We start from the raw sequence: 18347 nt of genomic DNA on the forward strand, positions 1-18347 counted from the left end.
AAGGTAAACTGATTATGGAGGTCTTCATTTTTTTCTCTTGTAGGTATTCTTGAACACTTTAGTATTCTTTTAGAATAAAGAACTTTTTAAGTTTATTCAGGAATTCCCTGTCATCAGCAACACTTTTCAAGTAAAGTAGCAAAGAGTTAAAAATACGAATGCAGGCATAAAAGCTCTGGTTTTCAAATAGTCTTATTTTGTGGTGAGGTAAGATAAGGTCATTTCTAATTCTTAAATAGTAATTATGATAAACATTGTTGGTGACAGTGACATTTTGTAGGGTACGTTTTGTAAAAGAAAAGATATTGAAAAATGTAAATAGACGGGAAGGTCAGAATATTGTTTTGGCGAAATAACATTTTTACAGGACTGCGCACGACTTAATTTGAAAATGATCCTTATAGTTTTTTTTTTGCTGGCGGAAGATGTATTGAGTTTAGGTACTCTCAGTACTCTATATTGACATCAGGCTAAAATTACATATATTTAATGTTTTTTGAAGGGATAGCCTCATTCTCTTTATAATGCTTTATAATTTTCTAGTTCTTTACAATTAATCAAAATATGTATTTTGCACTAAATAAATGTTTTATCTATCCATTTTTATATTGCAAAATTGGACAATATGTGTTATAATGTGGAAACGATTAAACGTGTTCTAAACAAACAAGAAGCAGTAGTTAATACGATTAAAAAATACACATGGTTTTTGTCAATAATTTACGTGTAATCAAGGCATACAACATACATTATCACTGTCCTCTTCTGATTACCGAACGGTAACTGGAAAAAAGGTTAATATATCCGAAGTTTCCTCATGTAAAATGTTAATTTGTTAATTTATACGAAATTATGCATTACAGTAGTATATTTATATACAAATTATGCTATAAGTTGAATTGAAATATTCAAATATCGTGTCTGTAACAATGTTCTTAATTTAGGTCCAGACAATTTCATTTGGATAGCTGTATGTTATTTTAATTTAAAATTTCACCCGCTGGAGATAAGTTCATTAACAACTACGACGACAATTTATTATTTGGACTTGACCGTCTTATCCCACGAGTAATGTCACGCAGTGGTATGGAATGTGAAATGTAGAAATGTAAATTGCACGCAAGCGGCCAGGGCGGTACGAGTGCTGTATTAATATTGCAGAGCTGTTGGCACGCCCAAGCTTGCATATTTGACAAGTTATTCACCCCCCTCCCCCTCGCCAGTCTGGCCGCACGCAAGTTCTCTATTTCTGTCGGCCACTTGTTTGTCGTAGCTCTCTCTGTTGTTTCGAACCTTTTAAGTTCCGTTACATTATATATAGTTGTCAGTGCACTGTCATGGCACAGTTGTTATTTCAGAAACAAAGTAATAGGATGAGATTTGAGTAGTTGTTTGCGTTAAAATGTATCATATATCAATCTCTCTGAAAGATGTACTTAATCATTATTTATTGCAATTAGGCATCAGTTGAACCTTCACTTGGTAAAAGTAGTGCCTACACTTTTAAGAAGCCTCAAGTTTCCCAAATATTTTTCAGTTATATAAAAGAAAGGTTAATGTTTTAAATATAATAAACTTGAAGGAAACAGGATTTCCGGACATTTGCCATCATTCAGTGATGAAACAAAATTAGTAACACTGCGTTTCGAGATCAGCAATCTGATCTCTTCTTCAGGTAAATAACTAACCTTACACATAATTACAAACTAGATTAAATAAAAAAAACATTATACCAGAGCGTTGTGACACGCATAAGTCAGGAATCAGAACCACCATGTTGTGTGTCAACTTCAGTAAACTATAAGCAGAAAAAAAACTCTGCACTTAATAAAAATGAAACACAACACTAATTATTAAAACTGAAATACAGAAAAGGTCACAATAGCTCTGTATTCACCGACCAATCCTCCTACGACTGGTTTTTTTTATCACTAAACGATTGCAAATGTCCGGAAAAATCCTGTTTCCAACCCTTCCATCGTCAAAAACAAACTTAAAACAAAATAATGAAGTTAATGAAAACTGTTTTTATTTTATTATTCGTATTTGGATACATTACATTTTATATGTTTTTGTTTTGTGCTTGTTTGTCTAAAGTTTTTTTTAGAATTTATATTTAATATCATTTGCAGCTTTTTTTCATAAAACTATACAACAAAGCAATGTAAAAATTTTAAGGATGTAGGTTTCAAGGGTTTTTATTTACGTAAGAAACGCAGACTGGTCGAAAGTGGCAACTAATGTGAAGAAATTTAAACTGCCACTACCGAGGTATACTATTTTATTATTATTGCAAGATCAATTGTACATAGCTTGAATATTTACAGTAAATAACTTTTTAAATATATTCTTATTGAAAGTATATTTAGGTTACTCAAATTTTACTTATCAACTGGAATACTAATTGTAACAGTATATGCTTCAAATCGGTTAAATAAAGATATTATTATGTTTTGATAATGCTAATAAAAAAAATAAAAATTCATGAGACTCAAATTCTGTTTGGAACGAGTTAATATATTCTGAATCAAAACTTCAGGTGCAAAGCTTCCCCTCTATCCTTATATTCAAGGTAAAATCTTTGAATACATTAGCTTTGGCTATCGGGTTAACAATGGTATTTGTGAATATTTAAAAATCTTTTTTTGCCAAAGTTAACAATTTGCCCCACTCACCATCAATTTGCCAGATGACCTGACGCAACCGGACAACAAGACATAATACTAGCCGCGAGATGGCAGCGGAAGGGGAATGGGGAAGGGGAGGGGGTAGCTGCAATAAACAAAGCCGTAAATGCCCCAGCTGAGTACAGACGTGCCTAATCGCGTGTTTATATTGCAGTGAGCCGGGGAACAAGAGCTTTTATTCTCCGCGGCCCTTAGCAAATCAAGGTTTACTGCACTTTTATGATCAGGCCATTATAGTCATATCGCCACCGCTGTAGTGGCTGCGGCTCTGGCTCACATGTAGTCAGCCACTTGTGTGTTCCGTGCTCAGCGGCCAAGGTCATACTCTCCCGTAGCAAATCAAGGTTTACTGCACTTTTATGATCAGGCCATTATAGTCATATCGCCACCGCTGTAGTGGCTGCGGCTCTGGCTCACATGTAGTCAGCCACTTGTGTGTTCCGTGCTCAGCGGCCAAGGTCATACTCTCCCGTAGCAAATCAAGGTTTACTGCACTTTTATGATCAGGCCATTATAGTCATATCGCCACCGCTGTAGTGGCTGCGACTCTGGCTCACATGTAGTCAGCCACTTGTGTGTTCCGTGCTCACCGGCCAAGGTCATACTCTCCCGTAGCAAAGCAAATCAAGGTTTACTGCACTTTTATGATCAGGCCATTATAGTCATATCGCCACCGCTGTAGTGGCTGCGACTCTGGCTCACATGTAGTCAGCCACTTGTGTGTTCCGTGCTCACCGGCCAAGGTCATACTCTCCCGTAGCAAATCAAGGTTTACTGCACTTTTATGATCAGGCCATTATAGTCATATCGCCACCGCTGTAGTGGCTGCGACTCTGGCTCACATGTAGTCAGCCACTTGTGTGTTCCGTGCTCACCGGCCAAGGTCATACTCTCCCGTAGCAAATCAAGGTTTACTGCACTTTTATGATCAGGCCATTATAGTCATATCACCAGCGCTGTAGTGGCTGCATATATACGCAAATCATTGGAATTATCCGTGTTCTTTGGAGAAATAAGAGCTTAAATAATTGCTAATCAAACCACTTGAACATGTCATATAGTTTAATAGTCGGTGCGAACAATTAATATTATATTGAGGTTAGATGTCGTATTCCAGAAAAGTTAATGAACTCGTAATGTCAGGATTGACTTTATCAGTTCCCCGGATACCGGTGACAAATCTTTGGATATACCGTATTCCCTCAGAAATGTGTACGTGGTTTTCCTAAATTAATATATACTCGTAAATGGTTAGAAACCTACCTGTCGCAAATGTACAAAATGTTTTCATGTCAATACATTTTCTATTTATTTGTTCGTCTTAATAGTGTGCTAATTGTGTATTCGAAACGATTAAAATTTATTTAACACCGAAACAATTTCAAATGCCATTTTTAAATAAGCTTTATCGTCGTATATACAGCATGTCTACAGAATGATCATGACTGTAACAAAAGTCTCAATGTATTTAATGTTTATCTGTTCTTCAACTACAGTCCGCCATTGTATTACCAAATTTCGATTGTATACTGTTGTGTTGTGTACGGTACATTCAAACTCAAACACACTTAAAGGTGTGCCCACAATATAGTCGATATCTCACAGTTCCAGTTCTTGCATTACGAGTATTTTACTCACATTAGAATACGGTGTTTCTAATTTGCAACAGCAGAGTGTACCTTGTAACAGTGAATCTAAGTTAAATACTGTAACAAAGCAGTTACGTAAAAACAAATGTTTGTAAGTGTCATAAATACAGTAGATATGTTTCACTAAATTCCATTGTTACATTCTGTCAGTGACTTTTCTAGACCCCTCGTTCTGTGGGTTGCCTGTTGGTATATTTTCGTTTGGAGTCCCCCAAGAAAACCTTACGTTCGGGGTTTTTTTAGCTCGATTTGTAATTTCATTTTCAATTCTCTTTTTACAGATATCATGTATAAAGTAATATTTCCAATTTTTTATTTACAAATTAATCTTTTCCAACTTTGTTGTTTTAAAAATTCTATTTTTCTCACATTATCACTGTGTTCCCATCCAGAGTCTGTAAAACGTTCCTATAGGTGACACACGAAGTGGCTAAATAAGCGTCCTTATTTGTCATTAGTTTTGTTTTTTTTTTTAATACTTTGTAAAATATGAAAACCCCCAGAAGGGTTTTTTTTAATAAAAACTGTGTATCCGACGCATTTAAGTATTCATGTTCAACCGAAACGTCCAGTAGTCGAATTAAGAGTACAATAATTTATTATGTTACGGTGTAATGTTATTTCCTGTGAAGTTTAGCTTAGAATCCAATTGAAAAACAATTTATTGGTTATTTAGTATATTTTGAATTCTTTACACAATGTTTTCTATATTCAAAACGTAAAACATTTAAAAAGAAAAGTAAAATCCCTTTGTGTACGTTAAATGTATTTAAAATGAAACATCATTGTAAAAAAAAAAAAAAAAAAGGGTGTAGAAGTATTGGAAGCTGAACATTGTTAATGCGGGGCTGTAATCAAGATGGCAGCCAATACTGAGAATATTGTACATTGCAGTATTACAACAACCAGTACTCGTGAAGTATACATGGAAATAAATTATATTTATTAAAACTCGAAATCTAATCTTATAAATCCAGTAGTTACTGTTAACGAGAATAGATTGGTAACCTACCAGTTAAAAATGTGTAACATAATCATTTATTTATCAAAGGTGTAATTAAGATATACTCGATCAGTCACGTTTTTGTTTATCCAATTCGCTAATTAATGTTATCTGTTTTTGTTGCAGTGTGATAGTGAAGGAGATGACGATAAGGTAAGTGTGTGTAATTGTTATTATATTTATCAACTTACACACAGTAAATATAGTAATTTCGCCTTGTTGGTTGATTGGACGCGTATACTGGTTGCAAAATCAGCATAACATTTGTTTTTTTACATCATCATATTATTTGTCTCGTAACAATTGGTATAATATTTATTTGTGAATAAAGTAAAATATAATTAATCTTATTCACTTATTATCATATTAAGAAATATATATTTAATTTTAAATTCTTAATTATTTTAGTATTTGACAATTTTATAGTTTTTTTTTTTTTTTAATAAAAACCATTTCTCCTAAATTTTGTAAAATCAGCTCGTATATTTCTCTTATACCTAGAATCTATTTCTTATTTGAAGTAATTATAAAACTACCAATGAGAATATAATTTTTTACGCCTATTAAATAACAATTTATCGGTCAAGTTTGTCCGCTTAATTCTTGTTGGTGTTGTCACTTATGTTAGAAATATAATTTACCACAAAAAAAATTAGACTTGATCAGCACACCATCACTCGAGTGTCGGTTATATCGATATGTTGAATGCGCCGATATGTTGAATGATAAAACCGATGGTGGGGACAAACGATGGATCGTTTCGAAAAGCGTGTATACGAGAACGATCCAATAAACGAGCGTTGTTGTTCGACAAAGGTTGAGCTCGTAAACACAAGATACTGTAGTATCAAAAAAGGAGTCGCAGCAGCGGCGTTGACGAGATTGCTTTCCTTAGTTTCCCGTTTCTTGCTCTGTCACGGAAACTGGAATCCTCTTCATTGTTCACGAATATGGGAGTCTCGACCTAATTCTGATCTGCCGTCTTGTGTTCCCAATGCATTGTGAATAAATGCGGCTTTGTTTAGCTAATCTCAATAAATACTTGTTCCATTTTCCAGAACTAAGTTTTCACGAAGACATGGTTGGTAGCCTAGTAATTTGTCGTAGGTTGTTTGTGTGTTAAATGTGGGTATAAATAATTTAATTGTATATGGTGTGTTTTTGTGTGTACAGCAGAAGCACGATTTGGTCAACTGCATTGAACATTGTCGAGCAATTTTACGGACATACGACTTCCGGGAAAATAGCGTAAATGTCAAAAGCTCATCTACATTGCAATTAGATCCTACGAGAGTTGTATTCGGAATGCGGCTATTAATTATATTATACGGATATGAATATGTGTTATTACAAAATCAGCATCCGTTTTACGTTGGTTTGATGTGTATTGATGTGCCTTCCTAGTAGCTCTGTTGCGGTCTGTGAAACTGATTAAAATCTGTACACGTCAAACTGATCATGATTTATTTTAAACAATTTATGCACATATGCATTGTTTGTTTGCTATTTAGCCTACTACTCGATAGTTTAAAGAGTCGAGAATTTTGGAATTATAACACTAACCTTGTAAAACGTTACGTCAGTAGATAGTATGGAAAGTCAATTACGTTGCATCGCCCTGAAAGTTGGGGAGGTGTCAACGTACGTTATGGGGGGTTCCACGGGGGTGATTTTGTTAATCTGCCCGGCGAGACCGCCGCACCGCCGTCAGCAGGTTTTAATGAAACGGCACTGTAGCTGTCGTTGGCAAAGAAATAAGGGCGGCGACCGACCGGGGCTGGGGCAAGGATGAGATTTCTTTCGGTAGAAACGCGGGTGTGTTCGTGGCTCGGTGGGTTAATGCTGTAACTAAAACGAATACACCATTTTCTCAATTTTAGCACCCCACATTGTTTTGTATTATATAGGGATGTTTTCTAATTACATAAGCGGAAACCAAAACAATTACATGTTCGGTTTAACCACTGCAAGATTAGACAGGATGGCGTGTAAACCTGGAAAATTATTATTTAGTTTGCAATACTTTTGGAATTTGCAGCCATATATTTGTTAGAAAATGATCTTTCCCCGAAACGCAATAATAATTAGATTAGTATACGCTTTATTTATTTACGGAGGTGTCACTAAACAATAAAATAAAACTCGTCATTAAATAGCCATGTTTAGGCTTGTACGGAAATAGCATTGGTAAACATACATCATCTCATCTCTTATTAAGGGTTTCGACTGGTACTTCTAGCAATCGTGTTGTGTGATTGATACAGAAAGGTCCTGAAGACTTGGAAATTGTTAAATATCCATGTTTAGGCTTGTACGGAAATAGCATTGGTAAACATACATCATCTCATCTCTTATTAAGGGTTTCGACTGGTACTTCTAGCAATCGTGTTGTGTGATTGATACAGAGAGGTCCTGAAGACTTGGAAATTGTTAAATATCCATGTTTAGGCTTGTACGGAAATAGCATTGGTAAACATACATCATCTCATCTCTTATTAAGGGTTCGACTGGTACTTCTAGCAATCGTGTTGTGTGATTGATACAGAGAGGTCCTGAAGACTTGGAAATTGTTAAATATCCATGTTTAGGCTTGTACGGAAATAGCATTGGTAAACATACATCATCTCATCTCTTATTAAGGGTTCGACTGGTACTTCTAGAAATCGTGTTGTGTGATTGATACAGAGAGGTCCTGAAGACTTGGAAATTGTTAAATATCCATGTTTAGGCTTGTACGGAAATAGCATTGGTAAACATACATCATCTCATCTCTTATTAAGGGTTCGACTGGTACTGGTACTTCTAGAAATCGTGTTGTGTGATTGATATAGAAAGGTCCTGAAGACTTGGAAATTGTTAAATATGTTCATCTTGGTTCAAGGAAAAACTATTGAATGATTATGACATCAAAACGCCAGAGTTTGCGTACATATATCCTTTTTTACTTCTGTCGGGACCTTCGTTATTCTGTCGTTGATATTTAATGTAGACCTTTTTTTTTATTGGAATCTTGAAGTCGGTTTAAAGCTTAGCTATCTATAATTACCCGGTGAGGAAAAAACACCATGGTCCATAAATTGGTGTCGTAGCAATTGTAAATTTAGCATTATCTGTTTATTCTATAGTTGGTCCCCATAATGTGCAACTTGTGGATATGCGGCTATTAACCAACTACATACAACTAATAACTCTACCATTGTAGGCTGGTGTTTTCCGCTACAGAGGGAACAAAGCTAATGTCGTACCCAACCCCCCCCCTCACTCACCACCGCCCACCTCTCCCAGTTTTTGCCTTATGAATATTAACTAACCCTCGTTTCCATGCAAATGTGGTTAACCACTGATATTGTTTTATAAACTCTTTAGCTCTCATCGACTTAGTTTTTTAATCGGCTGACAGTGCAGTTTTTGTGCTAACGTAATTTGTGTGTTCACTGTGTGGTCGGTCGTCTGTTACGTTGATGGTGCCGTTGTTCGTGTCACGCCCTTTGTGGCGTGATTAAGTTTACATTACAACGTGTCTCTTTTCGCTGATCTAATATTTTTCAAGTTGTATATCGGAAAAAATAGACGAAGAACAAAATATTGTTTGTAAGTTCTAATATTTTCTATCGTCTCTAATAAACTTTGGTTGAAATTCTACTTTGGGTTGGTTTAATATTGTTTAACCAATGTATTTGAACTGGAGTAGTGTTGCAGATGAAAGCGCGTCATGGCGGGGGAAAACGAATTACTATCCTAGTAGTAGCGTACGTGACAGTTACGTTAGCGTATGAAGCCACCCACTGCTCTCAGAGTCGTTCCCACTACTACCATAGTCGTTCCCACTGCTCCCAGAGTCGATCCCACTGCTCTCAGAGTAGCTCCCACTGCTCTCAGAGTCGCTCCCACTGCTCTCAGAATAGCTCCCACAGCTCTCAAGAATCGCTCCAACAGATCTTGAGTCGTCACCAAGGAAAGTCAAAATCTGATCCATCTTTTGATAAATGGGGCTTTATGGTTTATACCGTTTGAAACTACCAACTTATACTTCCTACTGATGGGACGTCTTCTGTTGAAACCTTCTCTCCTTTGCCTGTGGAGGGATAGAGGAGGAGGCAATTATAGGAAGTGTCTGTGATTGACTTAATTGTCTGTCATCTTCTCCTATCCACCAACCAATGACAGCCCTTGCCCCATAATCCCATGTTATGTTCATCTTCCTCATATCTAAATTCTGACCACAGTCTCAGTGTCCTTATGGCTGTTAGACAGAAAGTTCAGAAAAAATGAATCAACAATCCACCAGTAGTATTATTTTTAAAACAAACTGTGCTGCTGGAACTAATGTGAGAAACGACCGACGCTGACCGGGCCCCGAAGAGATGAAATTTTGGACGCCCGAAATTGACGCGTTGACGCAAGAAATGAATGGCTCCGCATTTTAAACGCCCGATTCACCGGAGAACACGCGTTATTGACGCTAATCACAATTTGAGCGCGGCCGTGGACGCCATCACTCACGAAGGCGTCGGCAAGGTGTAATGTGAAGTCGTAAAATTATACAGCCATCGGGAATTGATTAGTGGCCGCCATTAACTCTGAAGTAGAATTAAATTGTGTCCACAGGCCTTGTCTATTAGCGGGCGCCGACAGACAAGTGTTACCGTTGTCTATGGGACTCTGTGAGGTGGATAGCAGCTCCTACCTGAGCTCTGTATTGGCGAGGATGTGTGTAAATCTTACGATTTCAGTTTTAATGCAGAATTATCCAAGAGGACAACTCCCCCCCCTAAAATAGCGGTTTTGTTTTTGGGTTTGTTGATGATTTAAGGTACCACTTGTTCACGTGTGATAGAATAAGTACAAAGGTTATACGTAACTTGAAATTTACAACCCTATCTCTCTAATGACGTGTGTGTGGAGTGGGGGGCGTACAAAATATTTACGGGAACAATTAAAATTAAATTATTGTCGTATTTTTCTAATTGCAGAATTGATAATTAACTGCAACTTTTGGTATCAAAACTGAAATATAGTAAATAATTAATTTGCATAATAGCTTTTTTTACTTTAGACAGTAAAATAATAGTTACTATCTTGTTATATTCGTACACGATACACATTCATTCTTTAATTTAAACTAAATTTTATATGGAAGTAGAGTAAACATGTTTCCGTTGTTCAAAACACAAACATATAAACTTCTAAAATTGAGTACAGACGTGTAGTTTTTATTTAATTAAATTCACTTGCATGAGTATATTTTTCTTACATTTGATATATGAAAAAACTCAGGAAGACGTGTGGAAGGAAGTAAACAAACGAAAATAAATAAATTTTTGAAGTATATAATCGATTTTAGCGTGAAATGTCCCCTAAGGAAATGAATTGCTGTCACCAGAGTTATCAGTAGCGGCGGATAGAACCACGTTATCAAGACTGATTGCCAATTAGCTCATTAGCGCGTCACGCTTCATTTGTAATTTAATCGCAATCTCGTTTTGCGGCCTGTTTAACCGCAATACGCGCGCATTTACCATCCCGTTGTATTACTTACGTTCTGGGTTAGCAGTTGAATTCGCGCCAGCTGTCGATGTGATAAGGACGTATGATTTAGTTTTAAGTCTATGGCATAATAATCGGATTATACGAAACGTTTTATGTGGAAAACGTCCCAAACTCACAAATATGTATTGACCTAACTGGGAATCGAACCGTGACCTCTCGGTTAGATAGTCGTAGGCTTACCTTTACGCTACGGAGAAGGTCAGTTAGTTTGAGTCTTCATTGGTAATTGATGTTTTGAATGGATTTTACTGATATTTGGTCATTGTTCTTACGTCAAAGTATTGCAACATGACAATTCGAGGACCGATAGCTGTTTTCATCTTTAGCAGATTGTATCTGTTATTGTTCTTATGGTCTGAAAATGGCCACAGCTCATTCAACTCTTCTTGCCGTGCAAGTTTAAACAGAAACTACCTCCTTCGCCGCTCTTCTTAGGGATGGCGACGAATGAAGTCCCCACAGGGATGGTGGATAAAAAAACGGCACTTCAGAAGAGCGTCCGCCTCTCTTACGACTTCTTCTTTGAGAGTTGCAATCGATACCGGAGTAATTTGAGATTCTCTCCGAGGGTTACTATGGCAACGACTTACATCACATTAAATCAAATTCCCCTCCTCTCGTCCGCCGTCACCCCCCCCCCGCCCACAAGGCAAGGTGCAACCGTCTGATCTGGGGGGATGATAGTGAGGTAGCGCCTTGGGACTGGGGGCGCGGCAGACTCCAGTGTTTACATCCCCACAGCAGGAACATGTGTTCTCTCTCCCCGTAGCTTATTCGCCGTTTAGGTGTTCAGTCTCCTTTCAAACACGCTGGCACGATTTACACCGCCCGGTCGTTTCTCCTCACTTGTCATCGGGTGTTGGTTTGAATATATTCAACTCGTTTTGCGGTGTTTCTGAACCGACAGATTTCACCAACAGGGAGTTCCTGACAAAATGTGCGTCAATTGGGCTTCAGGGAAAAGTCTTATTAGTATAAATATTCACTACACATAATGCCCAAAAACGACTTCTAAATATTTGTCTTCTTGATTTAAAACAGCAATGCTTCTCAATACCTGCTTCGCGAGTCTACCTCGGCCCCAGTCTTCCGTATTGTTCACAGAAGTTCGAGGTAACAATTGAATACCTAGATTTGGCCTTGGCGTGAATCTAAATCTCGATCACTTGACTGCGCTTATTTTGTTGTTGCAGAATTGTGAAGGGTGTCTCAATTTGGAAATGATTAATGTGCGTCTAAACGAGTGTTATTACTCGGATATTATTGGTTATTCAGGTATAAAATTGCAGAAAGGGGGCTTAGAACAGAACCCTGTGGAACGCCTCGACAGCCCTCCAGTCAGATGTTCTATTACCCTCCTTCACACATTGAACTTGTTTTTATTTACTACTTTGTTTAAGTAGTCAAAAAGTATATACAGAAGAAAAATTGAAAGAGTTTTGTTCTGTAAAATGAGGCACGTCCTGTAATTCTACGATCAAAAATAAGTGCGTACATTGTTTGAGGTTGGACATTGTTCTTATTGGGTACACGTCAAGGTTGTTTCACCACAGCCGGCTCTAGACCACAGGAAGCTAATGTTACTTGTTAAACAGCTGTTGACACGAGTGTAGCACTAAAATGTTATATAACACGTAGCTAGTGAAAATTACGAAAATACGTACATGGAATTATATTCGGGTTCCGACCGTTATAACCAAAATATAACCGGTTATAACCAAATAGTCGTTGTTTGTATGTACTATACGCGCTCTTTATTTATAAATAAATATTATTTTAATGTTTATATAAATTAAGCAAACACGAATACACTACAATGCATAGTCTGCCCTGTTCAAGAGGAACGTGTTTATTCAGAATACATGCACGAGCCATGTAAACATTCAATTGTGTAATTGCTCGTTGCACACGCAATGGTTGTTTTGTTCATATGTAGTCCATAATTATTGTTGGACTTGCTAAATGTTTACCGACACAATGTAGCTGTTCGTGCAGTGGCTGTCTGTAATATAAATGGTAAATACGGTGTGTGTAAATAACGGGGTTCAATTGGAAATGATCACGTTTGTTTGCGCATTAGAATGGTAAAGTTGCGATTGGTCGTACGTTATCAAAGTATAGAAATATTTTACGTCCATAGCGTCATTTGGTTTTGTAAATGTAGGTTCAATTTGACATTGACGATTTTTTTTTTTTTTTTTTTTGTTTTTTTTGAAAACGCATTCGTGACAGATCGACGTATATATACGTCAAGAGGATTGGCGCTGCAGCCCGCACAGCACCAGAACGCCATTAAGACATTTACGGCCTCCACTAGGCTTATCTCGCCTGAGCGGTTAATTCTGGAGTAAGTGTGAGTAGGCAAATACGAATTGCATGTCGGGTCGTAAACGTGCGGTCGTAACTCCGGAATGGCGTCGTAACCGGTGCGGCGCACGCACGCACTCACGCACGTCGTACACACCGAGTTATTGAGGAACTGTTATGTCCCGACACTTGTGAGTACCGTTTGTTAACACATTTAGCGGTCATGTTAGATTACGAGGTGTGTGCACATTCCTTACCGGTTCGCCGCTCTCAGATGGAATTTTATTGATTAGATTTGTCTCCATAAAAGTGCATATTTTTCTGTATTTTATTTCTATTCAGAAATAACTTATTGAGTCTGCCAGTAATTTTTCTTTTAAGTAGAAACGCTTCTAATTGAATACAAGTTCTATAATGAATTAATTGACTATGGGTTCTTGTTATGGCACGTAACTGTATCCTTGGCCGTAAAATTACAAATCAAATCAAAATGAAATCATTATACAGTATTATGCAGATTAATGCATGATCTACGGTTGTGCAAAAGTATGTGAGTAATATCATAGATTTTGCGGTAACGTAACTTGTCAAGTCAAAGGATTAGTTCATTGGAAAACCCCAAATGTCAATCGAAAGATTTGATCAGTTTGCCAAAAGTATCAATTTGATCACAATTGGCTGGTAAATTTCAATATATGGACAGATTGAACATTATTTAAAATATTCGTTCTGTAAAGGAAACGTAACAGTTTGTAGTCGCTGAAGATTCGATATCTTCACAGAACCCAAACATAACGTGTTCGCAGTAGAAATCGAGAATGCGAGAAACAGGGGAGAAAGGATGGCAAAAGATTGTGAAATAATCCGCCAGCCTGCTCGACAGTTGACATTAAATGGGATTTTCATCGTTATTTTCAATGTCTTGTTCCCTCCGCCCTTGTGAACAATCCACCCCCGTTTCCGGGTGGCTGATAACATTATTAAAATGGAATCCTTTGTGTCTGAGGCCCGCGCCGGCGGTGGCTGTGTTGCGAGCGTCTACCTTCACTCCGCGCCGCGACGCCAATTTAACTTCGCCGCCGACCTTATCTGCGCCACCCCCGCCCCCGCCCGCCCCCGGAGCCCCGGTAAGCCAATTAGGGAACCTCTTGATCTCCACTAGACCGACCTAATTATTGTTACCCGCGGAACTCCCGTCGGCCGAGTTCGCTTTGTGCGGCCTCCTCGAGTTCGGTGGGATTCAACAACAACAACTTTGGATCGCGAAGAAATCGTGCCTCCAGCCGGGTTTTATCGCGAACATGACTTGTGCACTGTTTGTGAAACGGCTTACGTGCAGTAGGTCTGCTCTGTTCCAAGGCCGATTCTGAAACAATACCGCGTTACTCACTCCGATAACGCTTAATTGGCTTGAAGACGTGTAAAACGGCTAAAAGTACGAAGCGGATAACGAAGCGAAACGTCAGGAGACTGTGCGCTCCGAGCACGTTTTGTTGATTAATGGTGTTTTATTGCCGGCAATAACAGTGCATGATTCAGTGGTGACGAACAATGCAACCAACACTGAGAGGCTGATTCACGCTCCTTGCGGAACGCCCAAGTGAAATTGATACCGGTAATCCAATTAGAGTTTGATTTGGATTTAAACACGCTCTGCTCTAGATGCGCGTGTCATTAGAGTAGTTGTCCGTTGACACTAAAATTACAATACTTAGTGAGAAATATTGAAAGAATTTATTTATGCTTCGATAATCCAACATGCACTAGCCAGGTGATTCATATTCGACATAACACGAAATTACTATCGTAGTTTCTTTTTGCTGGGTTTGTTATGGCCTATATTATGTAGAAGCTATCAATACCACCATCCCCTATTTTTCTTGAATGTACTAACTGTAATGAAATTTTCTCTGCTCAACATGCTGTTGAGAAGTCCTCGTTGTCTTGAACTTCAAAGGTTGTTCATCTTAACTGATCCGTTCTTTTTACTCAAAGCCTACTAACAGTATAGTTCTAATATTGGGCAAACAACTCCCAACAAGTTGCCAAGCGGGGTTTATAAGAGTTATCATGCTAATACTATGTCACTTTAAATACTTCCTATCCTGTGCTGAAGGTATATCGATGGTTTTAGTCTGACTTCAGTCTCCAAAAAAATAGTTCGGATTCATGGAACCTGCAGTCACCTCGGGGGGAGGGGTTGGTCTGACAAGGGCACATAGTGGCGAGGCGGTAACAGGCCCTAATGCACGTACCGAGCTGCGGATACGGTCTGCCGTGCACATCGCGCTGTTTTGTTTAGACCCGCCGAGTGCTACAGCACACACGTATTTTGTCACATAAAGGCGTCGGTGATTGCCGCCGATAAGGCGTGCGATGTTATCACCAAGTTCATTACTCGCTGGCCAATTATTTATGGCCTTCATCGTCTTCCCCGCCCTCCCCTTCACCACAAGTGCTAGGACTATCTTAAGAGGTCTTATCACAATCGGAGCTCTGCCCCGTACCAATATTGTCCTAACGCTTTAAATGTCCGCCTTCGAAATGTGACGGATGGCAGAGATAGTTATCTCATTCTATATATACTAGTTTTAGTTAATATTAATTGAAACTGTTATTATGGTGGAACTGATATAATTCCTTAAACTTATTATTCTACATCGTCATAATGAGGTTATGTACTGTATATAATATTAGCTGATTGTTTATTCCTCAACTCTATAAAGAGTTGAAGTAATTCAGGATTACCTATATTCAAAACCTGTACTTCTTCGGTTGTGTAGAATTTCACGATCGGTCTTATCGGAAAAGTAAAAAAGGACATAACAGGGGCGCCGTGACGCTACCCCTCCCTCTCCCCCGATCTGAAACGACGTGCTTCACGTGACGTCATAGCAACAAAATGGAGCGCGTCGTGACGTCGACCATAAAACCTTATGGGGAGCCAATCTGGACTTGAGGACGATTCCATAAAGTTTGATGTTTAGTAAAACTGCAGGAACGATGGGGAGAGGGGTGGTGTGTATAACGGGGTGGTAATACAAGTGCGTACAGCCACGCAGATATGTCAGCGTCGGGCGAGTGACAGGGGCTACTCCCGAGTCGGGGAAGGAGCACAATACGACATTCAATCGCGCCGAAACGGTTAATGTACCGAAAAATCGCGTCCTGAATTTGTCACGGATCAATCAATGTGAAAAGCGCTCGCCGCGCCCCGTCTCGGAGACGTCGGTCCACGTGGCGCGGGGAACAGAATCAAAGGATTTTCCGCTACCTTTCACCGTTATTGTTGCTGAGTATGGCGGCCACCTGGAATGTCGCCCTTTAATTAATGTTTGTGTACGCCTGCTATAGTGTAGAATTAATACACGGTTAGGCCTGTAATACATCCGATTAACAGTTTGAACCGAAGGTTATCATGACGAAGTATTTAAGACAAATATTTGGCAATTCTCGTTAAGATCTTGCATTACGGGTGGTGAAGATCAGGGCAGTAGAGGCGTTAAAGGGATCTGGTGTGGAATTAAAATAGTTGGTTCAACACGTAGTTATGACTTTTGGTGTAGCTTTGATTTATGTTTAGGAATTACGCAGCCGGCTTTGTTTCTTGTGGTATACGGGTGAAATTAATGACGGGCGGGTATTTATTATTGAAAACGTAAATCGAAATAGAGAATTCTAAGTCAAGATCCCTTCTCGCCGGATATATCCTCTGTAACACTCTCTTCCTGTGAAGTCATAGATGACCCTTAGCGCTCTTCTCTGAAGTAAATATATTCGCTTGCCAAGGAAGATTGAGAAGCTGTTCTTTATAACATCACTAATAATAGGATAATTATCTTCTAAACATGTACTCTGTATAACGTTTCTTTATTAACAAACGTTACTTAAACGGCGGAGACAATAGACCGCTCTGGAAAGCGTTATTAAAATATAGTCGAGTTAGAAATTCTACTGCAGTTTAGAATGACGCAGGACGTGCGCGCGCACCTGTGGTGGAGTACGCGCGTGGACCCGACTATAGGTGGTATACGTGCGCGGGACCGACTATAGGGAGCGGACGTGCGTGAAATGCGAACGTCCCAATTGTAGTGTTGTGGCTCCGCTATTTGGTACTTTCGATTTTACTCCCCTTAAAAGAAACCCTCCTTTAAAATTCGTCTGTTACGGATTTGTGACAATTTAATTGTACATTGTGTTTATTTAGAAACAACTAGGTTAATTTTGATGAATTTGAGAATAATGGCAGGCTATATAGATTACCTTTTGACGTTGTTTGGTCGGCATCGGAGAAGTTCTTTGAAAGAAATCCGGCAATATATGTCGAGAGTACTCGACCAAGACAGGGTTCCAAAATGCCCCAGGTTGATTGGCACGTCTTTTCCATGTAGCTTCCGTGTGGAACCACTCCCAAAATTATCTTCACCCTTTTGAAGAACTCCTGCAGAACCGCAAACAATCTATGCATCAACCTTGACTCATTCAGGCCTAGTGCGGTTCTTTTACGCCAACTGAGACACTCGTATCTGGACGTACATCATTGTCTCAGTCGGACAATAGAGGCCTTACTTATCGAGATAAATATAAGATACTTCGTTTTGGAGAGAGATTTGTCAATAATAGTGACATTATTTATTCCACACATTTTGAAATTGCAATGAAAAATGTCTGGAAATTATATTCAGTTTTAGGAAAAACATTTTTTTTAATTCACCACCAATCGTCTATTAGGTTTTACTTGAAAAGTCACATAAATAAATGGAGTATTCTTTCGATCTGTTCGAAATTTATTTTCCAATTTTGTAAAGGAAATAAAACTTCTAATAGTCAAAAAGCAAATTAATGATTACTGTAATAACGTTTTTTCAATCTAATATTTGCAAATTTTGATTGATTTTTCAAATTCGTAGCTAAATATTAACTTTCTTTCACAAGAAATTTATAATTTTTCTAGTCGAATATAAGCATTTCTTATCAGTACCACAACTTAAAATAAAATAAGGTAATCAAGTGTGTATTTTGAACTGTCATATTTTATGTGTATGAGTCTTAATTTTGTGAACGGATATGTATAGTGTGGTGGTGTTTCTAGTGAACATTTTTACTAGTCCGTTGATGAGTCTAATTTTCAAATGGTACAGCATTATTACC

At 38.3% G+C, this 18347-nt stretch overlaps 1 protein-coding gene across 1 annotated transcript in view; it reads left to right on the top strand.

Moving 5' to 3' along the window:
* LOC124367665 (extensin-like) overlaps positions 1-18347 on the top strand; it is a 128529-nt gene that overhangs the window by 26968 nt on the left and 83214 nt on the right. Inside the window, 1 exon segment of the mRNA XM_046824673.1 lies at positions 5466-5492. Coding sequence (XP_046680629.1) covers positions 5466-5492 — 27 coding nt within the window.

The sequence above is a fragment of the Homalodisca vitripennis genome, chromosome 8 (assembly GCF_021130785.1).
Source record: "Homalodisca vitripennis isolate AUS2020 chromosome 8, UT_GWSS_2.1, whole genome shotgun sequence".
In the NCBI taxonomy this organism is placed as follows: Eukaryota; Metazoa; Arthropoda; class Insecta; order Hemiptera; family Cicadellidae; genus Homalodisca; species Homalodisca vitripennis.